The following is a 26,296-nucleotide window of genomic DNA, read 5'->3' as shown; positions in this document are numbered from 1 at the left end:
TCAGCACAGAAACATTTGTACCCGCCGTCACACACATGCACACATGCACGCGCGCGCACACGCACGCGCGCACACACAATTGTAATCCATTTCTTCCTGTTTTCGTGTTAAACAGAGAAGAGTTCAGACATTAGTATACAAAGTATTGTTCAAAAAGCTGGCACTGCCGTCTCAGGCCAAAGGCAACTCTGCTTGGCTCAGAGTCAGTCGGCTTTGGAATGAGAATAGTACTGAGGCAGCACAACAGGGGATTTCAGCTGTCTTAGCCGTCAAAAAGCCCAGTAAATAATAAAAGACAGAATGGAAGTGAAAGGCTGAGGCTGAAGAGTGAGATCACATCCATCATCCCTCTGTTTCGACCGGCACCCTACCTCCGATCTTGGCGTTGTAGGCCACGCCAACTCCACAGATCCCATTGTTGGCCACGGCCGCCACCTCCCCTGCACAACGGGTCCCATGCCTGGAGAGAGAGAGAGAGAGAGAGAGAGGGGGAGAGAGAGAGAGAGAGAGAGGGGGAGGGAGGGAGAGAGAGACAGAGAGAGAGAGAGAGGGGGGGGGAGGGAGGGAGGGAGGGAGAGAGCGAGAGAGAGAGAGAGAGAGGGAGGGAGGGAGAGAGAGAGAGAGACAGGTTATTAATCGTAGAGTGAAACTCATCCTAGTGTGACTCAACCACATAAACATAGCACACAGTACATGTGCTAAATTGACCGGATAGAAACTACACAAGTTGTCTGCCGGCGGTGTGCTTTCACTTTGTCTATGAATGAAGTTCTTGGAGACAGTAGATCAATAGATAGCAGGCGGTTATGGAGAAATGTGCTTCCTGTGATACTGCGGTCTGGTTGGAAATCGACATGAAAAACAAACTCAATGGGGACATGTTCTTGGCTTTGGCTTCCCTTCAACTATCAGATTCCCCTCTAGTCTAAAGGAAAACAGTCGGTCAGTCAGTCAGTGCGAGAGAGGGAGAGGGGGTCGTGAAACACTGTGCGCCTACGTCCTTCCAGCGGCAGTGACCTTGAGTGGCGGGCCGTGAAGAGGGAAAAATGAGATGACATGCTACCATCACACGGGGGCGGGGTAGGGGGTGAACTAGACTCGCAATTTCCACAAAGCGCTTTTCATGGGGAACTGAGCTTCTGTGGTTTGATGTCTCCCTCTCGGCTCTGCAGGGGGGAAAGCTCAGAGAGACAGAGGGAGAGAACGGCCGATCATCACATTCCAGTCAGGTTCATTCCTCTGCTCAGCCCTGTGGACGGACACGCACTCTAAATGCCCTCCAAACCACCGGTGGATCCACCAGGCCCACTGTGAAGGCTGCTGGAACCAGGGTTAGGCTGTCTAGGCCAGATCAGCCAGCCAGCCAGTCAGCCAGCAGGCTCTCATTCAGAGCAGAGTAAATAAATGGGTTTTATCCTGTTATATCAGAACGCAGGGGATTACCCTGCGGGTTGTGATTGGCTGACATCCTCCCTCCATTGATAACATGTGCATGTGGCGTCAGCAGCATGTGGTGTATACTGTATGGCGCACTTAGCCACAACTCTATGAAAGCAGCATATGCTAACCGTTAGCCGTGAGCAATTAAAGAGTATAAGAAGAAAGACTTAATGCCTCCGATCTCTGACTTATTGTGGATGTCTTCCATTTAATTCCCTTTCAGACCAAACAGCTGACAATCTTGAGGTAAATTGCACTCAAACAACCTCTGCTCCTTGCCTTGACTGATGGGAGTTAAAGGCCCTGGCCAGTCAGTTGCTTCCTGGCTGTTCTTGAAGAAAATACTCAAAGAACTGAAGCACCGAGTGGCGAAGTTAGTCACTCAATGAGCTTTTTGGAAACGTAACGTCAGATGTAGCTAGCAGCAATTCTCAATCAAATGTGTTGAAAGGTTGTTTGCAAAAAAGCCGGTGAAGGGGGTTCAGAAGGTAATATTTGACTCTGAGCGCTAAGTTACTGTAAACAGACTAGCCACTTCACACTTCAGAGCTCTATGCTATATGAAATGTCATACGTCACGGCAAGGGGAGAAATACTTTTCGGAGGAGCTAAGAAAACAGGATGGCACCTAAATGGCTTTTTTTTATTTTATTATTTGAATCATTGTGCAATAACATTAGGCAGCACCAGGATGTCATACTGTATATCAAAAAGAAAATGTAAAAAATGACTACTCTGACGTTGGCCTTTAAGGCTAATGTATTCTCTTATTATACCCACAAAGGGGCTGAATGGATCAACAGAGGGTCAAAGAGCGCAGCAGTGGATCAGCCAATCCCCTGAGATCTCCTTAGACACGCTATGAGCTTGGGTTCAAAGGTTAATGTCAGTGCCGGAGTCACCCCCTGAGAACTGAGTCTCCCTCTAACAAGTGTCATGGGACCTGGATTACTAAAGGGCCAAAGGCACTGTTAAATCACACTGGCACTGTGTGTAGAATATTTCAAAGACTTCTGGCTCAGAACGAGCAGGTCTCACACCCTCACATGCTGCATAGGTATTCACACTTTTCCTGTTGAAAACGGTCTATGTGGTTTCGGTAGTAGTCATATATATATCAGTACTAGCCCCCAAAATTACTAAAAGTTATACAAACTATAACTTTGGACATAAACCCAATACTTTCCATCGTTTTTTTTTTTTTTTTTTTTCAAGAACAGAGTGTGATTGGCAGTGAATTCTGACGTCCCGATTGACCCTGAGAAATTTGGAAGATTGAGCTTTGGCAGGTATTTTGATTTCAAGTAATGCCCACGAATTAATGTATTTCCCCTACTATATATAGCCTGGCAGTCTTAAGCCTACACTACACATACTGTAGCATTGAAACATCTACCACCACTTGTCCTGATTGAGTTGTTTGTCCACTACTCTGCGGGCTATAGCTATGGTTACAACAATTCTCTCGCAGCAGAGGCCAATGTTAATCAATAAATGCAATGGACTTAACCCACTGCCCATAGACCTGGACCAGTGCAGCCCCTCTGTAATCTTTACTTTCATACCATCTCAATCCATGCAGTGTTCTTCTGTAAGTGAACAATCCCTTTGTAGTGTTTGGAATGCGGGCCAGCGATGCAGCAGCTGATAGAGCCCAGCTCAGGTGTCTGTGATAGGACGCAGGGCAGGCCCAGGCTCAGAACCCCAGTGTTCTTTTGAAGCTCGGCCCATTCCTTATCTCTGTCTGCTCTGAGACATCCATCTTTATAGTCCACTATCTGACACCTTCATTCATTCACAGTTGGAAAGTGCTGTTGCTGGGGTAAATCCACATAACCCGGGTCATCTTAAACCAAAATCTACTGCACAATGTGCAATCATTTTGATCCAAAGTATTCTTTCCATGACTAAGGCTCACATGAATGTTCCCATAAACCAAACAAAATGACTGGAATGTATTTTTGTTCCATGTATCTTACAAATGTTCCAAAAATGACCACTTTGCTTTTCTTGTGCCGTCAGACATTCCTGGGTCAGGAAGAATAGACTGCAGAGCGCAGCATAGTCGTCCATCTCACAAACCATGTGCTTCTCTGTTCCCGCCCTGTGGAGGACATGACTGGTGGGTCAGCAACTCAGTCAGTCAATCACATCCTCACAGTCAACAGGCCGTTAGATGCAGCCGCCCCAGTGGGCAGGGAACAACGAAGGGTCTTCACGATATGGTCCTCACAGACAGCCAGGCCTGTCTTCCCTCTACTCTGACACTCAGTGGCCAGAGGCCAGGACTGACTATGTTTCTTAAGGATTTTCTGTTTAAGAATTGAGTTTCTATTGATCTGTTTTTCTGAGTTGCCTGGCAGTGGCGTGGCACTGAATCCAACCTTGCGGCTGAGAGCAGCGCTTACAGGAACTGGGCGGGGTAACTGAGGTGAGCGCTGGCGTAGGAGAGAGAGGATCAGATGGATCGGTCCTGTCAAAGCACACCCAGACACCATCTAGAAGAACAAAAGAGCTGTCTCTCACTCACAGGGGAAGGGGAGGGCAACGCTCAATCTCCCATCATCAAGTCACACAGAGATGAATTAACATAGCAGGGATTTAACACCCTCGACACATTTCACTGACAGATAGTCAGGACTGATCTGAGACACAGACACACTCACTTACCATCAGTCATGTACCAGAGGACAGAGGGAGTTCAACTCTACACTTTCATACTTCAACCTACTTTAAACGGTTCCACACACATTCCACAGGATAACCAAAAGAATGGCATGTAATCATTGGAATGTTAATGTAATCTTAAAGTATCACATCTTCAACACCATGGAGCTAAATCCAAAGCCTTTTGATGTAACAAACGACACTTCCAGATAGATGAGGTGCAGTTGCATCACTAATTATGGATTAGGATTATTTGCTGAGTTTTATTTAAAAGGTTCCTCTCAATAGGACCAATTCTGGATCTAATCCCATGACCATCTAATCATCCTGGAGTATAAGTATGTTGAATGAAAGTCTCCATAATCTCAATGACCGTGTGGGAGAAACACCACACTCACACTCAGTTTTGAAACATTGATGATCTCATTCTAGGAGGTTCATAATATCCTCTGAATCTTTGACAAACTGCACAACAGAGCTCTTAAATCTCTCAACACAATGACGACCGTAATGGAATAACGGCAACAAACGATACACACCAGCCATTATCGGATTACGGCCCCGCATGCCCTGTGGTGTGGTCTGGAGAGTGAGGACTCAGGTTACAACTGCTACAGCTGGCTGCAGGCCCACGGCTAACGATTAGATTAGCATTAATTCAGAGCGCAGACAGACCCATTTGTGTCATATCACTCTGTAAAGGCATTAAAGGCAACACCTTCTACTCTACAAAGACAGAAGCCTGACTTTAACACACTCTTTAAAATACGGACTCATCCGGAGACGACCAGGCAGTGCCAAATTCACTTTGGAACGTTTCCGATTCCTTGGTAGGTAAAAATACCAGACAAAAATCACTTCCAACCAAGTAATGGCTGAGAGTAGTGGCACAGATCTACCATCAACTTTGCATTCACTTTAATTGAGAGCTTGAGGTCCAGCAGCAGGTCTTTCTGCCCAGTCCCAGCCAGGGCAGAGCAGGTGTTGGTGGAGTACAGGCAGAAGATGATCTGCAGCGGAGCAGGAAATTAGCCAGCCCTCAGAGGAGCTGCCATTCAGCCTGACCATATAACCACTGGAGCAGAGACACGGACATGTCCACACCTAAGCTTTTAACACCACTCACAAAGGCTGTTTCTAACTCAAGTGGGCAGCAGATGCTGCAGAAATAAAGGAGAGCTGAGGATCGGATACTGACTGTCTTGGAATGATAAAGTAGGAAACTATGCCAAGTTTGAACTGCCTAGAGGTGAGACAAAACATACTGTAGGCTAATCGACCTTGCACTGTTTTGCCTCACCCTGGGAACTCATGGATATGAGCTTTGATTGATAGGGCCTCAGTCTTTCTCTGTGTGGAACGTGAGAAGTGGAACTACAAGGCTGCAGTATAATAAACTTTCTGGATGCAGCCAATTTGGCGCTCACACTTCCATGGCAACCAGCTGCCTCTTAAAGAGCTTTCACATTAGCGTAATAAATGTTTATGTTTGGGGAGAACTACAGGTGGAACTTCCATAAAGAAATCATATTTCAAACAGAGTTAAAGAGAGGAAACATAATGGAATAAACAGCTTAACGAGATACATGTTTTTATGTGGGGAAAAACTACAGGTGGCTCCATAAAGAAACAATATTTCCAGCAGGACATACATAGCGTTCGCCATTCACACCAAATACCGTCCTTTCAGACGATCCATAACTTTCATAATTATTGCATCACAGCCTGGTGAAACTTTTCCCAGCAAATCCAATTGGAAACTTTGAAACAGTCACACCCATAGATACCTTGGGTTTTCTAAGTGAGAGCTCTCCCCCTCTCACTTCTCTCTGATGCCATATTAGGCAATTGATGCGTTGGCACAGGGGGCTCTTTCCATTCGCTCTGTGTTTTCCTAACCTGCATTAATTACCCAGAGAAAAATCATTTGTTCTCTGAGGCTCTGCCAGTGGGTCCCAACTGGTCATTAGTCTCTCCTCTGCCGCTGCGCCTCAAAGGTAAATCTGGAGAACAGCTCTCCCTCCCCTGCTCATACTTAATCGGCTGACTAATGAGTTGACCTACAGGACAAAAGGTCTATGAGTGTTTATAGAACGGCGGCAGAGGGGGAATACAAAGAAAACATCTTGAGAGACTAATAGCAAACGCTGTAAAATGCATCAGCTGGATTTTTCAAGCATTCTTGATTAACAGTTCGCTTCATCCATTATGGAGGACCAGGCCCATCAGGATGATTCATAGAACCTGTAAATGGAATTCTGGCCAGCCGGGGAGGCTGGTGGAGGTACAAATCAGAGGGTGGGCTCTTTGTAATGCATGGAATGGAATGTGGAATGGTATCTCAAACATGTGTTTACCGTTCCTCATACCGTTCCATGCACTATAAAGAGCCTGTCCTCCGATTTCTACCTCCACCAGCCTCCTCGTGCCAGCGTATAATACAAAGCTCCTCTCACCAATAGCCACTGCTATGCCAGTGAGAGGTCCACCCTACGAGACATACACACGTCATGTGACAGCGATATATCGGGAACTAAATGCAGAGAGATCTCATATTCATTACTACACACACACACAGGTCTCTTCTCCAAAAATGAAGAGCTCCCCCTCTACTGATTAGGGCTCTTAAGGCACTCAGACACACACACACACACACTCATCTCTCTGGCAGCCTGGAGGACTGAGAGGAAGCCTGTGGTCAGATGAAGGATCACATACACTTACTGGTATTGATTGGAACAACAGTATACCAGCAATGTCCCAAATGTTCACCCAATATACAGCGAGATTACTGTGTACACACTTGATCTACAGCAAGTGCATTAGCCTAGAAACAGCATCTCACAGTGAGGCAACTTAATGCAATATCAAATTCAAAGGGACAAGTTCAAACGATGAACTCCCTGGGTCTTTTAATGAATATATGAATGATAACAGTAAGTTAACATCACACATCAACCATATTATAGCTGTCGATGATAAAGAAGCTTATTTCGTTCAAGTCAGCATGGCACTGCTCGATCAAAGTCTTTGACGTCAGACAAAATCTCCATATGCAAAACAATAGAGACTCAGTTCAAATCCCGTCAACATTAGCCTACATCAAGCAGTAAAGCATCAAGCAGTAAAGAGTGTAGGTATTTTGGGAAACATTTAATATAGAAAACTCCCTTATTTTCCAAGTTTAGCCCACAGCAGAGGCCTTAAACATGAAGGAGGACAGAGAGAACGTCCTGGTCTGAGACGGAGGAAGCCCTGAGGAGCCATGGAGCCAGATCACATGTTGACTTGGGCAAACACACAGCTGAAAGGCCACATTGCTGCAGAGCCATCCTCACTGCTGCCTGGATGCAGGGGAAGAAAGACAGCATTATGGAGGTGAACAGAGCCGGGCTTTCTGCAGGGAACAGGCCTTTATACAGCCTTCACAGCCTCACCCAGCTACCAGCCTGCCCACAGGGTGTTTACACACACGCCAACACTAAAAACCCGGCTCTGTTCACACTCACTTGCGCGCGCACGCACACGCATGCACGCACACGCATGCACGCACGCAGGCACGGGCACACGCACGCACGCTCACACTCACTCACTCACTAAACTCCTTGGTCCTGCCTGGAGGAATCCAGGGGGAGCTGGGCAGCCAGAGATAAGGGATGTGGTAGGTGGGGCTAGGAGGAGAGGACAGGCCAGCAGATTTCTCAGTCCAAAGGCATTTACTGCAGTGTGTGTCTGTGTGTGTGTGTGTGTCAGTGTGTGTGTGTGTGTGGGATAGGGTAATCATTTGACTGCAGGATGTGTGTGTACTGTGTATGCTTGGGGAATCATAATGGCGGCTGTGTGTGTGTGTGTGTGAGTGTGTGAGTGTGTGTGTGTGCATACTCACAGTGTTCCTCCCCACTGAAACCGCACTGGCTTAGTATGCCACTCTCTCCAGGTACACTCCAGCCCTACAGTATACACTATACATACCTACAGTGCTGTACATGGCTACCGTTAATATAGGCCATCTGCTGCTCTGTTTATGGCTGCATACATGTGGATGCTGCCTGTTGCCTCCACCAGCCCTGGTCTCAGTCTCTGCCAGGGACCTTTGATTTCCGCAAGCGCCTAACTATAACCCTCTCTGCCTGTCATCACTAATCATGGTTAGCCTCAAGATAAAAAAAGGCTCTCTGGCCAGCAGCCCGAAAACAGCAGATTACGGAAAATCACAAATCACAAGTCAGAGGGAAAGGGAAGAAGGGAACGGGAACGCAGAGAGAGAGAGACCACGCGCAGGGGTTTCCAGAGCAAAGGGATTTGTCCTGTTTCGTTAATGCTGATGAACTTAATTCAATCAATTCACTGCAAGACGGAAGACATCAGGGAGGTAGTAAACAACTCCTAATGCCATCAGCTCAGGTCACAGCAATAAAGCAGCTTTCTTCACAAATTCACTTAATCCCAGTAGATTTACTCCACTTAACTAGGCTGCAGAAATGCCCTCATAGCAGCTGGGCGACTTAAGAGTCCAAAGCAGATGTTGCTGGGTTTGGGAAACCCAAGACACCATAGAGATTGCTGCTCTTCCCCCCTCAACTAAGAGCCAACTAACCAAATATGCCACCCAGCTCATTGAAATTCCTCTAAAACTGTGATTTCCAACACAGACTAATTACAGTAAGCGCAATTCACCGTTCCTTCCTGTCAAAGAGTCGATGCCCTAACCAGACCGAGCAGCGCCACACATCTGAAACAGTGCAATGTTGTCAGAGTATGACCAGAGGATTTCCAGTGTGATAACATATTGTCAAATATTTTATCTCTGCAACCCATCCCTCACTTATACAGTGTCCTCTGTCCTGGACCTTACCTGTTGTCATTGAGTTGTGTGTATCGCGGCTGAGGGTCTGGGTCTCCATCATTCACGTCGTAGCTGGCGTCTGGGTCCTACGGACATACAGATAAACAGCACAGTCAGACACACTGATAGAGCTGGGCCTGTAATGAGACACGGTAGGAAGTAACAGACCCAGGCAGTCTTGTATTACTAGGGTTGAATGGTGGTGACACTTACGTAGTTCAGAGCCAGGTCTGGGTGGTTCTTCTCTATGCCGTCATCCAGGATGGACACCACCACCCCTTTCCCAGTGTAGCCCTGTTCCCAGGCACCTCTGGCATTCAGGTCCCGCTGGTTCCCATTGTACTAAGGAGGAGGGAGAACAAGCCCAGTTACTTACAGTCTAGTCTCACGTAGCCATACCTCCAAATCACGTTGTTCTTACTCCTCCATTGGAGGTCTGGAGACATTTTTGATTAGCCGATCTGGACGGAGCGATGGGAGAATGTGCTCGGAACTTCATTACATTCATCATTACATACTTCATAACCCTCCCCCCTATATGCTCGTAGAATGGTTGCTTGTTGTTACAGTGCATCCGGAAAGTATTCAGACCCCTTCACTTTTTCCACATTTTGTTATGTTACAGCCTTATTCTAAAATGGATTAAATTAATTTTTTTCCCTCATCAATCTACACACAATACCCCATAATGACAAAGCCAAAACAGGTTTTTAGAAATATTTGCTAATTTATTAGAAATAAAAAACTGAAATATCACATTTACATAAGTATTCAGACCCTTTACTCAGTACTTTGTTGAAGCACCTTTGGCAGCGATTACAGCCTCAAGTCTTCTTGGGTATGACACTACAAGCTTGGCACACCTGTATTTGGGGAGTTTCTCCCATTGTTCTCTGCAGATTCTCTCAAGCTTTGTTAGGTTGGATGGGGAGCGGTGCACAGCTATTGTGGTCTCTCCAGAGTGGGGTCAAGTCTGGGCTCTGGCTTGGCCACTCAAGGACATTCAGAGACTTGTCCCGAAGCCACTCCTGCGTTGTCTTGGCTGTGTGCTTAGGGTCGTTGTCCTGTTGGAAGGTGAACCTTCGCCCCAGTCTGAGGTCCTGAGCACTCTGGAGCAGGTTTTCATCAAGGATCTCTCTGTACTTTGCTCCGTTCATCTTTCCCTCGATCCTGACTAGTCTCCCAGTCCCTGCCACTGAAAAACATTCCCACAGCATGATACTGCCACCACCATGCTTCACCGTAGGGATGGTATTGGCCAGGTGATGAGCGGTGGCTGGTTTCCTCCAGACGTGACGCTTGACATTCAGGCCAAAGAGTTCAATCTTGGTTTCATCAGACCAGAGAATCTTGTTTTTCATGGTCTGTGAGTCCTTTAGGTGCCTTTTGGCAAACTCCAAGCGGGCTGTCATGTGCTTTTTACTGAGGAGTGGCTTCCATCTGGCCACTCTACCATAAAGGCCTGATTGGATGAGTGCTGCAGAGATGGTTGTCCTTCTGGAAGGGTTCTCCCATCTCCACAGAGGAACTCTGGAGCTGTGTCAGAGTGACCATTGGGTTCTTGGTCACCTCCCTGATGATGGCCCTTCTCCACCTATTACTCAGTTTCGCCGGTTCCAAACTTCTTCCATTTAAGAATGATGGAGGCTACTGTGTTCTTGGGAACCTTCAATACTGCAGACATTTTTTTGTACCCTTCCCCAGATCTGTGCCTCGACAGAGGATAATCTACGGATAATTCCTTCGACCTCATGGCCTGGTTTTTGCTCTGACATGCACTGTCAACTATGGGACCTTATATAGACAGGTGTGTGCCGTTCCAAATCATGTCCAATCAATTGAATTTACCACAGGTGGACTCCAATCAAGTCGTAGAAACATCTCAGGGATGATCAATGGAAACAGGATGCACCTGATAGCAAGGGGTCTGAATACTTATGTAAATGTGATATCAGTTTTTTATTTTTAATAAATTCGCAAACATTTCTACACACCTGTTTTCGCTTTGTCATTATGGGGTATTATGTGTAGATTGATGAGGAAAACATTTTTTTAATCCATTTTAGAATAAGGCTGTAACATAACAAAATGTGGAAAAAGTTAAAGGGTCTGAATACTTTCCGAATGCACCGTATGTGCGTCGTCTTTTCCAACCTGGTGTTTTGCAAAGAGTCGTTGCCGAACTAGGAAAGCCTGGCCTCAAGGAGGTTACTTAGAGTCTAAAAATATCAGAAGAAATACCTTTGGGATGATTAATGTCTTACATTGACTATTACATTGAAATGCAGTACACTTTCAGGTTGTCTCTTAATATACTGTATGAGAATTAGTCTTGGGGTACTGTGCCCCAAGAGGAATGTGTTCATATCTGGGACTGCCAGAGCACCAGACACAGACAGCATGCCAAAATGAGAGAGACAACATCCCTACGAGAGGCATACAACATTCGGTAGAGCTAGACAGACAGTCAGCTTCACTCAGCATTCAGAGTCAGAGCTCCGAGCCCAGCATCTCTTATCAGAGCTAACAGCAGCCAGCCACTCTCCTATGAGTGTCTCTGTCAGTGGAGGACTAGCTAACTGGATAATGGTACCAAGCGATCACTCTTAAGGCCCTTTTTATATTCTCTTGACATTAGACGTGACCTATGGTCAAATACCATGTCTGACTGCTTGAGGTTCACGTCGTAGCAGTTGTTCAGGAAATGCCTTTTTCCCAAATTGAATGCAATTTGTCAGAAAAATGTCCCAAGCCTATTTTCTCCCCAGATATCCAGACCCTTCAATTTGTCAGATACCAAACCTTTCAGTATGACATTGATGGTGGTGGACGGCGAGACTAGTTCCCTATCTTACAATGTCAAGATATTTTAGTATTTCGGAAACGACTATATGAATCCAATCCATTACAAGGTTAACAAATATAAATCTATGATCTAAAAGCACATTCAGTTCTGATGCATTTACTGAATACAAAGAGGGATGTAAAGGTATAATGTTGCTTTTTATAGTCCATTAAACCTTGAACTTCTTCGAAACTTCAATTTCACCTTTTTTTTCCCCCCATACCACTTTGAACTAACCATTCCTACAGCATATTGAAAATTTGACACATGAATAAATTCAGTTATTCATTTGAAATCTCACACTGCGCTTTGAGCTTTGTCAGTCATTTATCTGTGAGGGACAGTGCCATTATATACCACGCTGTCATACATATTAAGTAGGCAGAGGAAATAGCAGCAGTGTATCCATCTCCTTATCATAGTGACACACACACACAGTGTCAACTCTGGCCAGACAGGCCCTGTTGTAATGAGGGGCAGATGCCCTGAGCGGCCATTGGCAGATGGGAATACACTGATATTAATACTGCCTCCAAGCTCCATCTGGGAGACAGGCAGTTCGCTCAGCCCAGTTCCTCCCAGCTGGGGGTCATTTGTAGGGCATGTTACACACTATTACTGTACATCGGCAGATCCTTGACACAACACACTGGACTTACACCTACACACCAATCATGTTACACAGTGTCACTGCGTCTTAGTAACACACCGTCCTTCCTACACCTGCACACTAGCTGCTCATTCCCACGACACTCTTCGGTGAGCGAGGCCATCGATTGTTCACCTATATACCTCCTTCTCCTGGCCCGGGGGCTGCCCGTCTCCCTGTGTCTCCATTGTAAACTACTTAAGTAAATCAGTGTGCCGGCCCAGAGGAGTTGGTGAGGGAGCTAATTGTCTGACAGTGCTGTGAACTCCAGAGGGGAATTAAACCCAGCTAGCTAGTCACACTGGTGATGAAGCCAGCCTTCAGTGGGTGAGTCCCCCCCCCCCCCCCCCATGCGCCCACCCCCACCCCCCACAACAGCTCGAGGACATGGGGAAATTGGATTTGCTTCAGTTACAGCGTGAGTGTTTTAAAAGAACAAGTGAGGAAAGTTTGTTTGTTCTGAATTACAATCAACTCCCTATTGCCTGGGAGGCTGGAACCTTTATGTGGAATAATTTAAAAGGTGAAGCAAAGTGAACAGGAATCAGAATTTGTTTATCATACCGATACATTCGTAGACCAGAGGCTCGGACTGCGTACCCCTTCTCAAAGTCAAAATGTGCATCTGTTGATTCGGTTAATAATTCAATTCCATGTCCTTTATTAGTATTCACTGCCTTGGTTAGGGGACTGCTGCACTTGCGGCGGAATACAATGGGCTTACATAAATGAATTAAATATAAGATATACAATCGAAATGTGTATGCTCTTACGATAATGGAATTTAGAGGGCTGGGGTCATTCAGCAGTAAGCCTGTACTGCATAAGCCTGTACACGTTTCTTTGGTTCCACTCGTTCAAATACAGAGTCTTGCGTGTTTGAATACCGCCTGCCTATTGAATAGAGTCAATATCAAACACGTAACAGAGTCAACAGGACACAGTCCACACTCAGTGGTTGGGGATAGATGGACAGATCAAACAGAGCGCTGGGCTCTGTGATGCTCTGTGAGCTCTTGCGTAATTCATTCTAATAAAAGACAGACTCTATAGAACCCTGTGCATCCAGACAGAACAGGAGAGGCAGTCAAGCACAGAGTGATGAACTGAGGAGCGGGGATGGAAATGGCTCAGTGAGTCCTGAGAGCAGAGGGACCCTTAGTGATCAACAGTCATCTGAGTTAGTCTGGACGTCATATTGACACAGGGTTGTCGATGAGCTTTAAGTGCCTACTGTGGGGTGAGGAAGTGGCAATGTGGCTGAATTGGTGTTCATCTTCTGAGAGAGGTTTTACACTGTAGACTGACAAAGATCACTGACATCTACTCACCAGGTACCACTGGTCATTGACCACTGACATCTACTGACCAGGTACCACTGGTCTTTGACCACTGACATCTACTCACCAGGTACCACTGGTCTTTGAACTTGGGATCCGAGGGCTCCTCGAAGGTGTCCCTCTTCTTCCTCGATTTCACCACCTGCTGCTCTGCCCACGTCACCTGAGGAGAACACACAGAACAAATCAGAAACAGCAACCAACAGATTGAGGTGATTTTCAACCTAGGCACTCCATGAGTTCCAATTTCCAATGATTCCAATCAGAGGAGGGATAATATGGCTATGTTAATACCGCTGCAAATACTAGAGTGTAACCATTAGTGTAAAGTATGGAAGACTGATGAAAATGATATGCTTCACAGCATTTCTGCCTGAAATTATAGGTTTCAATGCTGTTTTGGACGCTTAAAAACATATTCACTCAGCTTCATAGTATGGTATGGTACAGTCCTCGTTTATATTTTGACATAATGGACAAACCCCAACATGAAGACATTCAGACTTGACAGGACTCTCAACATAAAACTATAAGTCAGGAATGAATACATTTGAAGTTCCTTGCAGAAACACACTGAGAGGACTATTTATTCTGCACCCACTCGCTCACGTTTGCGGTGTAGCAGGTTCAATTACTGCGCTGACGGGTATTTCACGGACTGTGCACACTGCATGTGTAGCTCTGCTGTAAGATGGTACCGGGAGGCAGGGAGCTATTCTTCTCTGGGAGGCCCGGTGGCGGGCTGCAGAAAGTGTTGACAGAGGCAGATTGTACACATCGACAACAACGACCCTGCCTCACAACCCCTCTATGGGCTGCTGCTGCTGTTTCACTGTACTCGAGTAGAGTAGTGGCTGTCTGGGGGTGGGGGGGGGGGGGGGGGGTAACAAGCCGAGCCGAGAGGGATGTGACAGAGAAGCAGCCGCAGGGAGACAGAGACTACTGCTGCAAGGACAGAGGCAGGCGTGAAGGACAACCAGGAAACACAGCAGCCCTCTCCCTCTCTGCCAATCACAGCCCACAGGAGCCTCAATGACAACGAGGTTACTACCTCCACCAAGGGAGGCAGAAATCGGAGGATGGGCTCATTGTAATGCATGTAATGGATCCTCATTCCATTCAATGCATTACAATGAGCCCGTCCTCAGATTTCTACCTCCACCAGCCTCTCCTGACAACATGCACCTTTATGCACCTCCCCAGTCCCGAAACAACTACGGTGAGTTGGGAAGGGTAAAAACAAGAGGAAACTTCTGGACTCAACTTCTTTATATGAATCGGTGTTGAAAGCCCTTTTTTTGCACTGTTTCCAAAGCCAGCTGGAACAGATGCTTCCACAGTGGGTGCCCCCTTCACAAGGTCATAACATCCTATTAAGCAGTGGATTAGGGGTGGGGTGCTAATGAGTACTGACAGCAGAAATATGGAAAGAGAGATATCATGAGTGATGTGGTTCACCTGTCAGTGTCACACAGGGTAACATCCCTCATCCGTCAAGGAAACAGAGGTGTTTGTTTTGACTTCTTTAAGCCTCTCACTCTCTCTCTTCAGGCTGGCAAGAACACATGCTGACCAAACTACATTACCCACAAGTCCATGGGGGGGGGGGGGGGTGGCTTCCTGTCAAGAATCAACACAATTCCCATTTGTCTCTAAATCCAGACTGCAGTCATGGAATGCAAGAGAGATAAGGCCTGCCTGCTACAGGGTGTTCCCTCTCTTCTCCCCTCCACCCAGCTGCTTCACACTCACTGCCTTCCCACAAAACAATGAACGCAGGAGGGGGGCTTGTTATAAACAATTCGCAGAAACTACGATATCACATAACGCAAAGGCAGGTTTAGCCTGACCGTTTCGTCTTACTCTGTAATTCAGCCCTGGCCACAGACTCACGCTCACTCTGGGTTACTCAAGCAGAGAGAGAGGGGGCCGTCGGACCCTTGTAATTGTGCTGCGCCCGAGTCTCGGCCTCGTTCCTGCAAACAAGACATTAACAAGGAGCACTACAAGACCCCTTAATCGCAGCTCAGGCACTCAGGCAGGCATGCAGATTAGCCGGCATGTACAGGGGCCTACTCAGAACACGAGCACCCCATTAGACAAAACCTCAGCTCACCTGACAGGAAAACAAGCAGCTCCCTTAGCAACTCAAGAGTGGCGCTGTTTACACCTAGCAGTGCATCCTGTCACAGTGGTACTATTCTCAGAAATATCAACCTCACCAGAGCCAAAACACGACTGGTAGTTGTTCTTTGTGTCTGTTCGGTGTCTAGCAACGCAGACGGTACTGTTGTTGACATGCTCGGCAGATACTTGACTGTGCCACTGCGTATTCTTCGCTGCGAAGGAGACTCTGACCACTGAGTTCCAGGTGGCAGCAGTCCCCTTGTTATAACAGGGGATGTGAGCTGCTCTGGTGTGCTAATGAACAGTCTGTTAGGGCCAGTCAGTGAAGGGGGTCAGTCACTCCTGGGTTATTGATTAAAAACAGGTCATCCATGACAGAGTGGTTCTCCAAAGTGGCTAAATCCCCCCTTCTCTTGGATGCAATAGTTTCAGTAGCGCCTGACTGCATATGAGAGCTGGGTTGTAACCTCACTAGGAGAAACCAATCCTTTCCATATGACTGCTCCCCTCGACTCTTCTAACAACTCCACCCCGGGAACATCAGTAATGAGGCTCATGCTGATCCAGAAAGACAGTGAAAACTCTCCCTCATTTTAGACAAGAGAATAAGCTAAATGGATGGGTTTAAACCCATTTGCATACACACAATAAGAAATGTAGCCACAAAGTTTATTTTTTCCATTCTAAACCTCCATTCATCACAGAAACAGATCACCTTCACCGCTCCTCTGTCAAGAATGGCAGCCGTTTTAAATATTCATTACGCCTCGGAACGTTTTCCATTGCAAATACAGACAATTAAAGCAAATGTTTGAAAGAGCGAGGGAGGGGGGGGTTTGGGGGGGGGGGATGACAAAGGGAGTCTCCGGGAATTCTTAAACAGACACGACTGAGTCAGACCAGAGAGCCTCGGCAGCAAAGGCTGATTACATCTCCATTATAAATGGGTCCGGAACCCGGCAATCAGAGACCGCCTTTCTCCTCGGTACAGAACCATTCAAATACACGACTCAGGGCTGCGGCTTGGTTAATGTCTGCTGTCCAGCAGACACTGAGCAGACAAGTCTGTATCTCCCTGCTCACTCCTCTCTCTCTCTCTCTCTTTCTCTCTAGCCCCATCTTCAAAACACAACTCCCTCCCTCTAAAGCCAAACCCAAACCCAACTGCAGCAGAAAATACCATCATTATTAGACAGTAATAGAGTTGGCTATAGAAATGATATCCGTATTGATGGCACTCCTGCTTTAGTATTATTGAGCCGCTATACAACACTCCAATGATGTCATTACTACAGCCAGACAATATTACAGCCATGCATCACCATTAGGAGTCAGTGAGCGGCCCGGCCTAGGCGTTAGCTGCTCTATCAGCGGGGTGTCTGTCAGCCAGACTGTGAGACTTGGCAGAGTTTAGAACTCCGTAATGTGAGTCTTTGAGCAGAGGTTTATTGCTCCTTTTGTTTGGGATCCATCTCTTGGAAGTTAGAGCGCTGTAGGCCAGGGGGGGGCCTGACCTGAGCCCAGCCAGGAGGGGCTGGGAGGGAGTTGGGAGGGAGGCTCCTCTCTCTCTCTTTCTCTCTCTCCCCTCCGAGGTGCTCTGGGAGAAAAGGAATTCAACAACAGGAAATGGAGCGGCGGTGAGAGAGGAAATCCCGTCAGGAGATGTGGCAGTGAGGGGGTGGAGGGTGGGGGGAGGGGGGGGGGTGTTGAAGGGGCAGCAGCACAGTGTTATTAGGAGAGGTAAAACGAGACGGGCCACACAACGGTTTTCCCACCATGCACCTGCTCAAGACAAATCACCCAGACCCAGGCCACACAGTACGCCAGCTGCCCGAGTGACCTCTAAGAATGCTGGGAAACCAAAACATGGGTTCTTCACAGTCAGCAGGAGGATGGCTGGGTAAGAGCGGTGTCATCTGGCGGACAGACCACCAGTAGCCCTGCCTCCCTTGACACACACACAGTGGGCTTACCTCAGGTCAAAGTCATTAGTCCATCCCATCACACACACACACACACACACCTCCTGTAAGTGATTGGAGCCTTTCAATGACGGGCTCTCAGCGGTACCTCATTTATCCACGCCGGTCCTGCATGCCTTTTAAGGCGTCTTTCTATACTGTAGGTTAGCAGACAGCTAACGACCAGTAATGGTCTTCATTGACCAAGTCACCCCCATTAGCCGCACTGTGTGTGTGCCGCACGTGTGTGTGTGTGCCGTGCGTGTGTGCCGTGCGTGTGCCGCGCGTGTGTGCCGTGCGTGTGTGCCGTGCGTGTGTGTGTGTGTGCCGCGCGTGTGTGCCGTGTGTGTGTGTGTGTGTGCCGCGCGTGTGTGTTTCCTGGGCGTTAGACTGTGGTTTTGTGTTACAAACCTCGTCTCTGATCTTTACATCTGGAGCGGAGCTTTGCTGAGTGACTAACAGTGGAGTAGTTCTGAGTGGCTGCTGCAGATGGCAGACCATTCATTGTGCCTCGGTTCAAACACTCTCATCTCAGACGCATGAAAGCACAGCCAGAGCCCAACAGCAATGACGGAAATGTGAGACCGAGAGGCCGCTGTGATTTTACACAGAGGCCCGGACACAGTAAATCACCGGTTTTAACAGGACCCTCGCACACGACACATGTAGTATACACACACTCTTACTCACTCTCTTACAAACACACTGACACACACACACACACACACACACACACACACACACACACACACACACACACACACACACACACACACACACACACACACACACACACACACACACACACACACACACACCTGAAATAGAAATGTAAGTCAAATTGAGAGACTTCTATACACAACACACACAGAGACGTAAACATCTGAGAAGCATGTTTAGGAGACTCTGACTCACCCCGCAGCACGAAGGTAAACAGACAAACAGACAGGCCAGATGTTGGCCGATAGAGACATCCATTAAAAACCGAGTGATAAATGAGAGCTCTGGCTTTGGCTCGTTGCCCCGTGGTTGTTAGCTCAGTGTATTCCCAGCCGTGCCGACCCTTACCCCCGCCGCCTTCCTAATGGCCGCTCCACGTAAGGTGATGAAGGACCTGCGGCTCCAGCAGATAGATGGTGGTGGAACATGGGCGCTGCTCCCAGCCCCCACCCCGCTGCACTCATCCAGTATTCAATCCCATTCTCCACCTCAACACAGACCTTATTAACCCCGCCGCGCTACACTCGCGTTCAACCCCATCTCCCCCGCTTCATACATACCTTACTACGCACAACCCTCCCTTTCCCCCCCCCCCCCCCCCCCCTACACTCACAGTCTCCCTCCCCCCTCCATCCCTTGCTGCATTCACACACATCCACCCAATCCTCATCCACCCCCAACATCACCCCCCTCCAAAAGGTCTTACCTGGGGCTCTCTCTGTAGACGGACGTGCGTCTCCCGGTGATCAGACAGAGACCTCTTCGCCACCGCACGGTGTCGGAAGTGATAATAATCACCGAATACCTGCAGACAGAAACACACAGGGTCATTAATCACAGACGCACACGCCACAACCCAAGTTACCCAGCCAACCCATACACTGCTGAGGCAGCAGCACACAAAATCACTATCACAGCGTGATATATGTATAAGATAGGACACTCAATTTGCATTGTTAGAAAGAGTGGGTAGAAAATGCCTCCTTCACTTTCATGGTCCTGTAACTGAATGGGAGTAAACAGGGAAGGCGGCATGTCCTGCTCACGGAACACTGAACTGGCTGCAGGACAGGAACACCAAACGCATCGCAAGTGAATGTATTCATGGATTCATAAAGGACACATGAATTCCAGGAACCTCGGGTTGTGAACAGTTAAATCTGCCTCTCTCTGTTTACGTCCACTGAAGATTTACAGTTCCGGCCCGGACCCGGCGGATTCCTGGAGAGTCGCAGCCAGCGGTGAGGTGACAGGACTGCAGTAAACACACCTGGACTGACGTGCGCACGGCGCGCACGCGAAAGCACCCCCAGACTGAAGCCGTAACACATCATCTAGGCTATGGAAGCAGTGCACTGTAGCTGCATCAATGCCAACGTATGACAATTAGAACGAAGAATCGCCACGTAAGGTTCGTTGCTACAGGTGCGTGTGGACTAGTTCGGAGTATAACTTATAGCACATTGTTTTAAATAGCATTGAGAATTGAGAGCACTGCAGGATCCTGTCTATAGTCCCAGAGAACGATGTATGATGTAATCCAGCAGAGAACACAAGGTCTACGCTGACACACACAAGGTCTACGCTGACACACACAAGGTCTACGCTGACACACACAAGGTCTACGCTGACACACACAAGGTCTACGCTGACACACACAAGGTCTACGCTGACACACACAAGGTCTACACTGACACACACAAGGTCAACGCCAACACACTAAGGTCTACGCCAACACACTCAAGGTCTACACCAACACACATACACAAGGTCTACGTCAACACACTCAAGGTCTACGCTAACACACACAAGGTCTACACCAACACACATACACAAGGTCTACGTCAACACACACAAGGTCTACGCTAACACACACACACACGGTCTATGCCAACACACACACACACACACAAGGTCTTCGCTAAGACACACACACACACACACACGGTCTACACCAACACACTCAAGGTCTACACTAACACACACAAGATCTATGCTCATTGAGAAGGAGCTGCACTTCCGCACCCTGACAGATCGCTGTGGGCCCTAGAAGGTCAGAGGCCCAAATCACAGCTGCTGCCCCGGCTATGACCCACTGAGTAAGACAGCCGGAGACACAGTTAGAGAGAGAGACAGAGAGAGAGAGAGAGTGAGTGTGTGTGTGTATGTGTGGGAGAGTGTGTGTGTGTCTGTGTGTGTACAGTATGTATGCATGTGTGTGCGCGCGAGAGAGAGAGAAAGTCACAGACCTGTTGAAGCAGGGCAGACATGTCACTCAGGGCCATATGCTTTTCCCATAACCCCTCTGCCCCAGTCATTACAGGTATGGAGGGGATTCATGGAACACACTCACACGGATACCCTGGGCTAAATATACACACCAACACACACATACAGTGATGAGTAAACGTGAAGTCAGCCCTGGCACATGTGGCGGTGTGACCAAGCCGTAAGGGCGAAGCACAGAGCCAGAGAGAGGAGAGGAGAGGAGAGGGCTGTCAGACTTGAGAGGCAAGACGAGACACCATCAGCCATGGAAAAGGATGTTTTTAATATTCCGATTGAGAGAGATAGATACATAGATAGATAAAGAGAGAGAGAGAGTGCTGAGTTGCCCACCCAAACCTTCTGAAGGAGCTGAGCTCAACTTAATAGCCGTCTGATGGGTTCTGAATGGCCAATTAATGATTTCATTACAGAGAAAAGAGATGAATAAATCACTGTCATTCAATAAAACCTGCCACTTGTACGTGGGCTTGTCCTCAGGGTAAAGTACAGAATGTGAAGCATCGAGTTTTTTTTACTTTAAATCATGTGTATAGGCAAAAAAGAAAAGCACCTAATGTTCTTTCTCTGAGATATCAACTGGCTTTAGACATTTTAATCTGGGCTGGCAGTGTAAAGCCAAAAACAAACTATTTCAGCAGAATCCCAGTCCTGTCACGATGGCCGAAGCTGACTTTGAGGACAATGCTGAATAAATTGTACAGCCCAGGTAAAGTTGAGGTAATGTTGTAGGCCATGTAGAGTGAGCTTTTGTCCAAGATGTGGCAGTACAGTATGACTGAGAGGCTGCAGCAGAGGGGGGAAATGGAGCAGCATTCCTTCACTCCGGGGGGGGTTCAACCCCCCCCCCCCCCTCCGCACACAGCAACTCTCCTGTTCCCATTTAATCACAGTAAACAGGCCGGCTCCAGGCAGGTCGACACAAATAGCCCCCCCCCCTCCCCAACAAAATAACCCCCCCCTCCGAAAAAAGCCAGGGGACAATAGAAAGGCAATAACCCAGAGAGAGCAGATTACACGCTCCACAATGAGACGCCTCAGAGAGCTGGACCACCACCACTAACCCCAACAAAAGGATAGGGAGATAGAGTGTGTGTGTGTGTGTGTGTGGGGGGGAGGAGGCATGTTTCTAAAAAGCATGCGAGTCCACAAGAGAGCGAGTCGAATGAATATGGAATAAAACGCTGACATCCACCACAAAAGCGTGAGCGGCTCCGCAGAGCCTATTGTTCAGGCGAGAGACCAGGGACTAGAGAGAGAGAGAGAGAGAAAGGGAGGAAGGGGAAGGGAAGGGAGGCCGGGAGCGCTGGGTGGCGAGGGGAGCCGGCCCATTGTGCGAGGCCAGATAACAGCCTGAGAGGGTGGGCATCGATTAAAGAGGAGTGGGGGGACGGAGAGGTGGGCAGGGTCCATTAAGGCAGCTCTAAATCACATCAACAGTGACTAAAAGAGAGGCGTTGAAACAAAGCGCAGAGAATTGATTCAGACAGTGATTGTTTAGGAACCCCGCGATTTTATTAGCTGGAAAATAAAGGTTAACGATTACTTAAAAAAAAAAAAAAATGCAATACCCCCATAAAATTGAATGAGGACTGAGAATGGAACAACCCTGAGAGACTTGCACTGATAAAATCAGATAATAGGTTGTGGTTGAAGTCGTGAATGCCAAACCTACTGCTGGTAAGTGTATGAGGAGAGTGGAATGTTGTTGGAAGCCAATCCCACAGCAGCACGGCACGGTGTAAAGGTTAACTCACAACATGACCATGGAATCAATTATAGGACTTAGGCTTCTGTCATGCGTAGTTATAAGCTGTGACTCCTGCATTACAGCTCAGAGAGTACAGAACGCCCTCAAACCATCTCTGCTCACGCCACTCAGCCCGACAGGACCACACTGAGCCACTGAATCAGATTAACGCTCGGTACCCTTTCAAGATCACACGGCGTTCTCTAAGACCCCTGCCCTCTTCTTCTCTCCGTCCTCAGTGGGCCTCATTCATAAATCGTGCGTACGCATGGATTTGCTCTTAAGTCATGCGCAAGAACAAACTCAAGAACCTTTCGGCATTCCTCTAAGTTGAAATATGTTCTTGAGATAAGAATACAAGTGCTCCATACAATAAATTGTAATTTCAACAACAGTGATGTATGCATTGATTTATGAGCCAACAGACTAAGTCGATACCGCTAAAAAATTATGGAATACCTTGTCACAATTTAAAAAAAAAAAAATGTGAACAACCTTGATTGCTTATTGATTGAAATATCATATCATCATATGATAGCCGACTGTATATAGGTATGATTTGAGGTTGAGGCCGTGCATGCCATGGCTAGAGGCTCTTCCTGAGACTTCCATCCGGCAAAAGGTTCCAGTCAATCAAGACTAAAACCTTGCGCCACCTGAACAGTTTCTTCCCCATGGCAGTGGGGCTCACAAACAAGCCCCCTGCCTCTCACTGACTCTGGACTTCCAAGCCCCACCCCACCCTGTCACACACACAATGCACTGACAGTGTAATTTATAATTATTTCAAATTATTCTAATTTATAGTGTACATGCCCCACAACCATTTCACAGCCTCTAGCCTCATTGCCACTTAGTCTCACACAGCCTACAAGATGTATTGTTCTGCTTCTCTTTTTTGTAAATTTGTTATTGCTATTTTGTTAATATTTAGTTATTTTGTAAATTTGAGTAGTGTCTCTTGAGGTGTTTTCTCCTGCCAAGGGAGACGGCCTGGGACTGACTGAACGGGGAAATGTCCTTATATTGGATATTCTGGCCGTTTACTTATGCTAATTCACAACTACCTGCATGCACATCCAGTTTAAGAACATTTGGCATTTATCGTCATACGCACACGGGTAAGAACTAAATGGTGTCCCTCTGCACATCGCATCGTTTGAACATATTGATGAATGACGCCCAGTGAGTTCAGTGAGGGTAAAAGGACAATAGAGCTGACAGTGTAAGTAGTTAACTGCTGTAAAACCACAGCCAGGATTGAAAAATCCATTGTCCTTCAAATTCCATCTAAAACTCACCTCTGAGATTAAGTGGAATGAGCGAAAATCAAAAGTTATCTTTTTTTTTTGCTGATTCAAAGACCTATTTTTTTTTTTACTGTTGGAAGACTGTGGGTGGACTGTCCTTGGCACTTGATCTTCACGCCGATCTTTGTGAAGATGGCTGAATGAGTTGTTGAAGCGGCGCTGCTCTGAGGTGAGCCTGGCGTGGACACGGCCGCTGGCTGACATTTCAGAGCAGCGCTGCACAGAATGTCATGAACAGTGAGTGGCAAACCCAATTACCGCAGAGGCGACCTCTGACCCCACAGTAGAGGTCAGCTGAGAGGACTCCTGCAGCCCCCAGAGAGACCTGACTGCATGGAACACTAGCGCACGCACACACGCACCAAGCTCACTCACTCTGCACTCAGACACACAAAACCCACACATAAACCCATCCTACCATGACTAAATGCTATACCCCCCCCACTTAAGCCCTGCACACGCATTCATCAACAAAACTTAAAGGGCCTTATTTTCGACCATCCAATCCGGTAACCACGTTCCAGCCGTAAACTTTAACTAGATGGCCTAGGGAAAACAGGCTGTTCAGGCCAAAGAGGTTTAGATAAGGAGAATGTGGAAAACAGACGGATCAGGACTTGAGGGATGTGACCATTAAGGACGTGAGAAGCAGCCAGTGAGCCTGAACAGACTTAACTGGCACTAGTGGTCTGCAGAACATTACTGGAGTGGAGCTCTCTAATCCATCAGCCTCATTGAGATGCACAACAACAGGTGGTCAGAAGATATTGTCTGCTCGCTTGTTTGTTTATTCGTTTATTTGTTTGTTCTCTTCAGCCGTGCCAAATTTACCTTCTGGGAACGCACTTATCAGAAGGTGTGGCGTGTCCACAGATTGTTGACACAATTATGTATTACACAAAGACTAATAATGTCTGGAGACAAATTGGAGAGGCGGTGCTGTGGGTATGAAAGGGAACAGAGTGTAAAGTAGATTCTATTCTACAAGGAGCTTCTGTAGGAGCTATGGTGTAGAATCCATGTGGTCTAAGGAGCTGCTGCTATGGAAAGAGTCAAAGCGATGCCACGGCCTGTATTTCAACTCGCTCACTGAAAGAGTAGGCCCATCAAAGTCAACCAAAAGGCTTCCAAAATACGTATTGGGACCATTGAGATATGGTTAAAACAAACTTAAACTAACGGAAAGACCTACACCCACACACACCCACACCCTCCCAGAAATGACTTCCCACCATGTTTACATTCTGTAGCTGGAATCTAAACTACTCCTCCAGGTTTACAGAATGTCTTGGGAGCTCCACCCTGCCTCAGCTGCTGTTGAGGGGCTGAGGTGGCTGAGGGGGCAGAGAGCGAGAAACACTGGCAGCTGGAGCTAACAAGCAGCTTCCCTTAATAAAGGCCAGGCTGGGCCAGAGCCTGCCTGCCTGCGGCCAGTGTGCCCACACACAGCAGATGGGTCTGCACTGCCACTCAGCCAGACTACACTTCCCTCCTCGCTTGTTCACTATTCCATCATCTCTCCTCCTCCAGTTCTCTTCTTCTTCTTCTTCTTCTTCTTCCTCTTCTTCTTCCTCCTCCTCCTCCTCCTCCTCCTCTCTGGCGACCTCTCCTCTTTTCAGTGATGTCGTTGTGAGTCTATCTTCAGATTATAGCACACCACACAAACAACCAGATTTAAGATCTCTACTCCAGGTGATCCAAACAAACAGGGTCCTCCATGGCCGGGCGTCAGGCGGACAGCACCTCCCCAACACTCCAGCGGCACCTGAAGATGAGCCAACGCCAAAGTACTGCAGCACTCCCTCTCTCCCGCCACTAGATCAACTGTGTGTTTATGAAACCTTATATGGCCCACCGTAGCAGGCTCATTTATCCACATACCAAACACTTTCCCATTCCGCACAAGCAACCAAATTCCTCTGCAATGTCTGACAGGGCTTATCACTCCTAGCAGAGTGAACTGCTATGCGTCTCGCTTGTTCTGGAAACAGCTTAGAGTAATGAATTTAATAGCGCTGACAAGAACTACTGATTTAGATAAGACTCGAGTGAAAAAATATTGTGACATTTTAGGAAAATGGCTGTCCCTTTAAAGTTATGGCAGAAACAAAACAAAAGAAAGTAAAAAAACATTTATAATCTGTTGTGTGTAAAGCCGTTCAGATGTGTTTGGATTGATGCTGGTCTTTAGGAGAATGTGTGTGTGGGGTGGGGGGAGGGGGGGTCTACTACCATCTGAATTGTATGATGGGAAGGAGACCTCCTACAACAGCTATTTTAGAACTCTAACCACTCTCGAACACACACACACACACACACACACACATACATACATACAGAGCATGCTGTGTGGCC

General features: G+C 47.4%; 1 protein-coding gene across 3 annotated transcripts in view; it reads right to left on the bottom strand.

Annotated features, from left to right (window-relative positions):
* furina (furin (paired basic amino acid cleaving enzyme) a) overlaps positions 1-26,296 on the bottom strand; it is a 69,530-nt gene that overhangs the window by 15,270 nt on the left and 27,964 nt on the right. For all 3 annotated transcript variants that reach the window (XM_083691406.1, XM_083691407.1, XM_083691408.1), the window contains exons 3-7: positions 19,302-19,400; positions 13,855-13,950; positions 9,167-9,295; positions 8,963-9,039; positions 372-460 (exon numbers count right to left, since the gene is read on the bottom strand). In XM_083691406.1, the coding sequence (XP_083547532.1) occupies positions 372-460; positions 8,963-9,039; positions 9,167-9,295; positions 13,855-13,950; positions 19,302-19,400 (490 nt within the window). The remainder of the gene's footprint in view (positions 1-371; positions 461-8,962; positions 9,040-9,166; positions 9,296-13,854; positions 13,951-19,301; positions 19,401-26,296) is intronic.

Source organism: Argentina silus (assembly GCF_951799395.1).
Source record: "Argentina silus genome assembly, chromosome: 19".
Classification (NCBI taxonomy): Eukaryota; Metazoa; Chordata; class Actinopteri; order Argentiniformes; family Argentinidae; genus Argentina; species Argentina silus.
The sequence above is the reverse complement of the archived record's forward strand: the minus strand, read 5'-3'. Positions and strand labels throughout refer to the sequence as shown.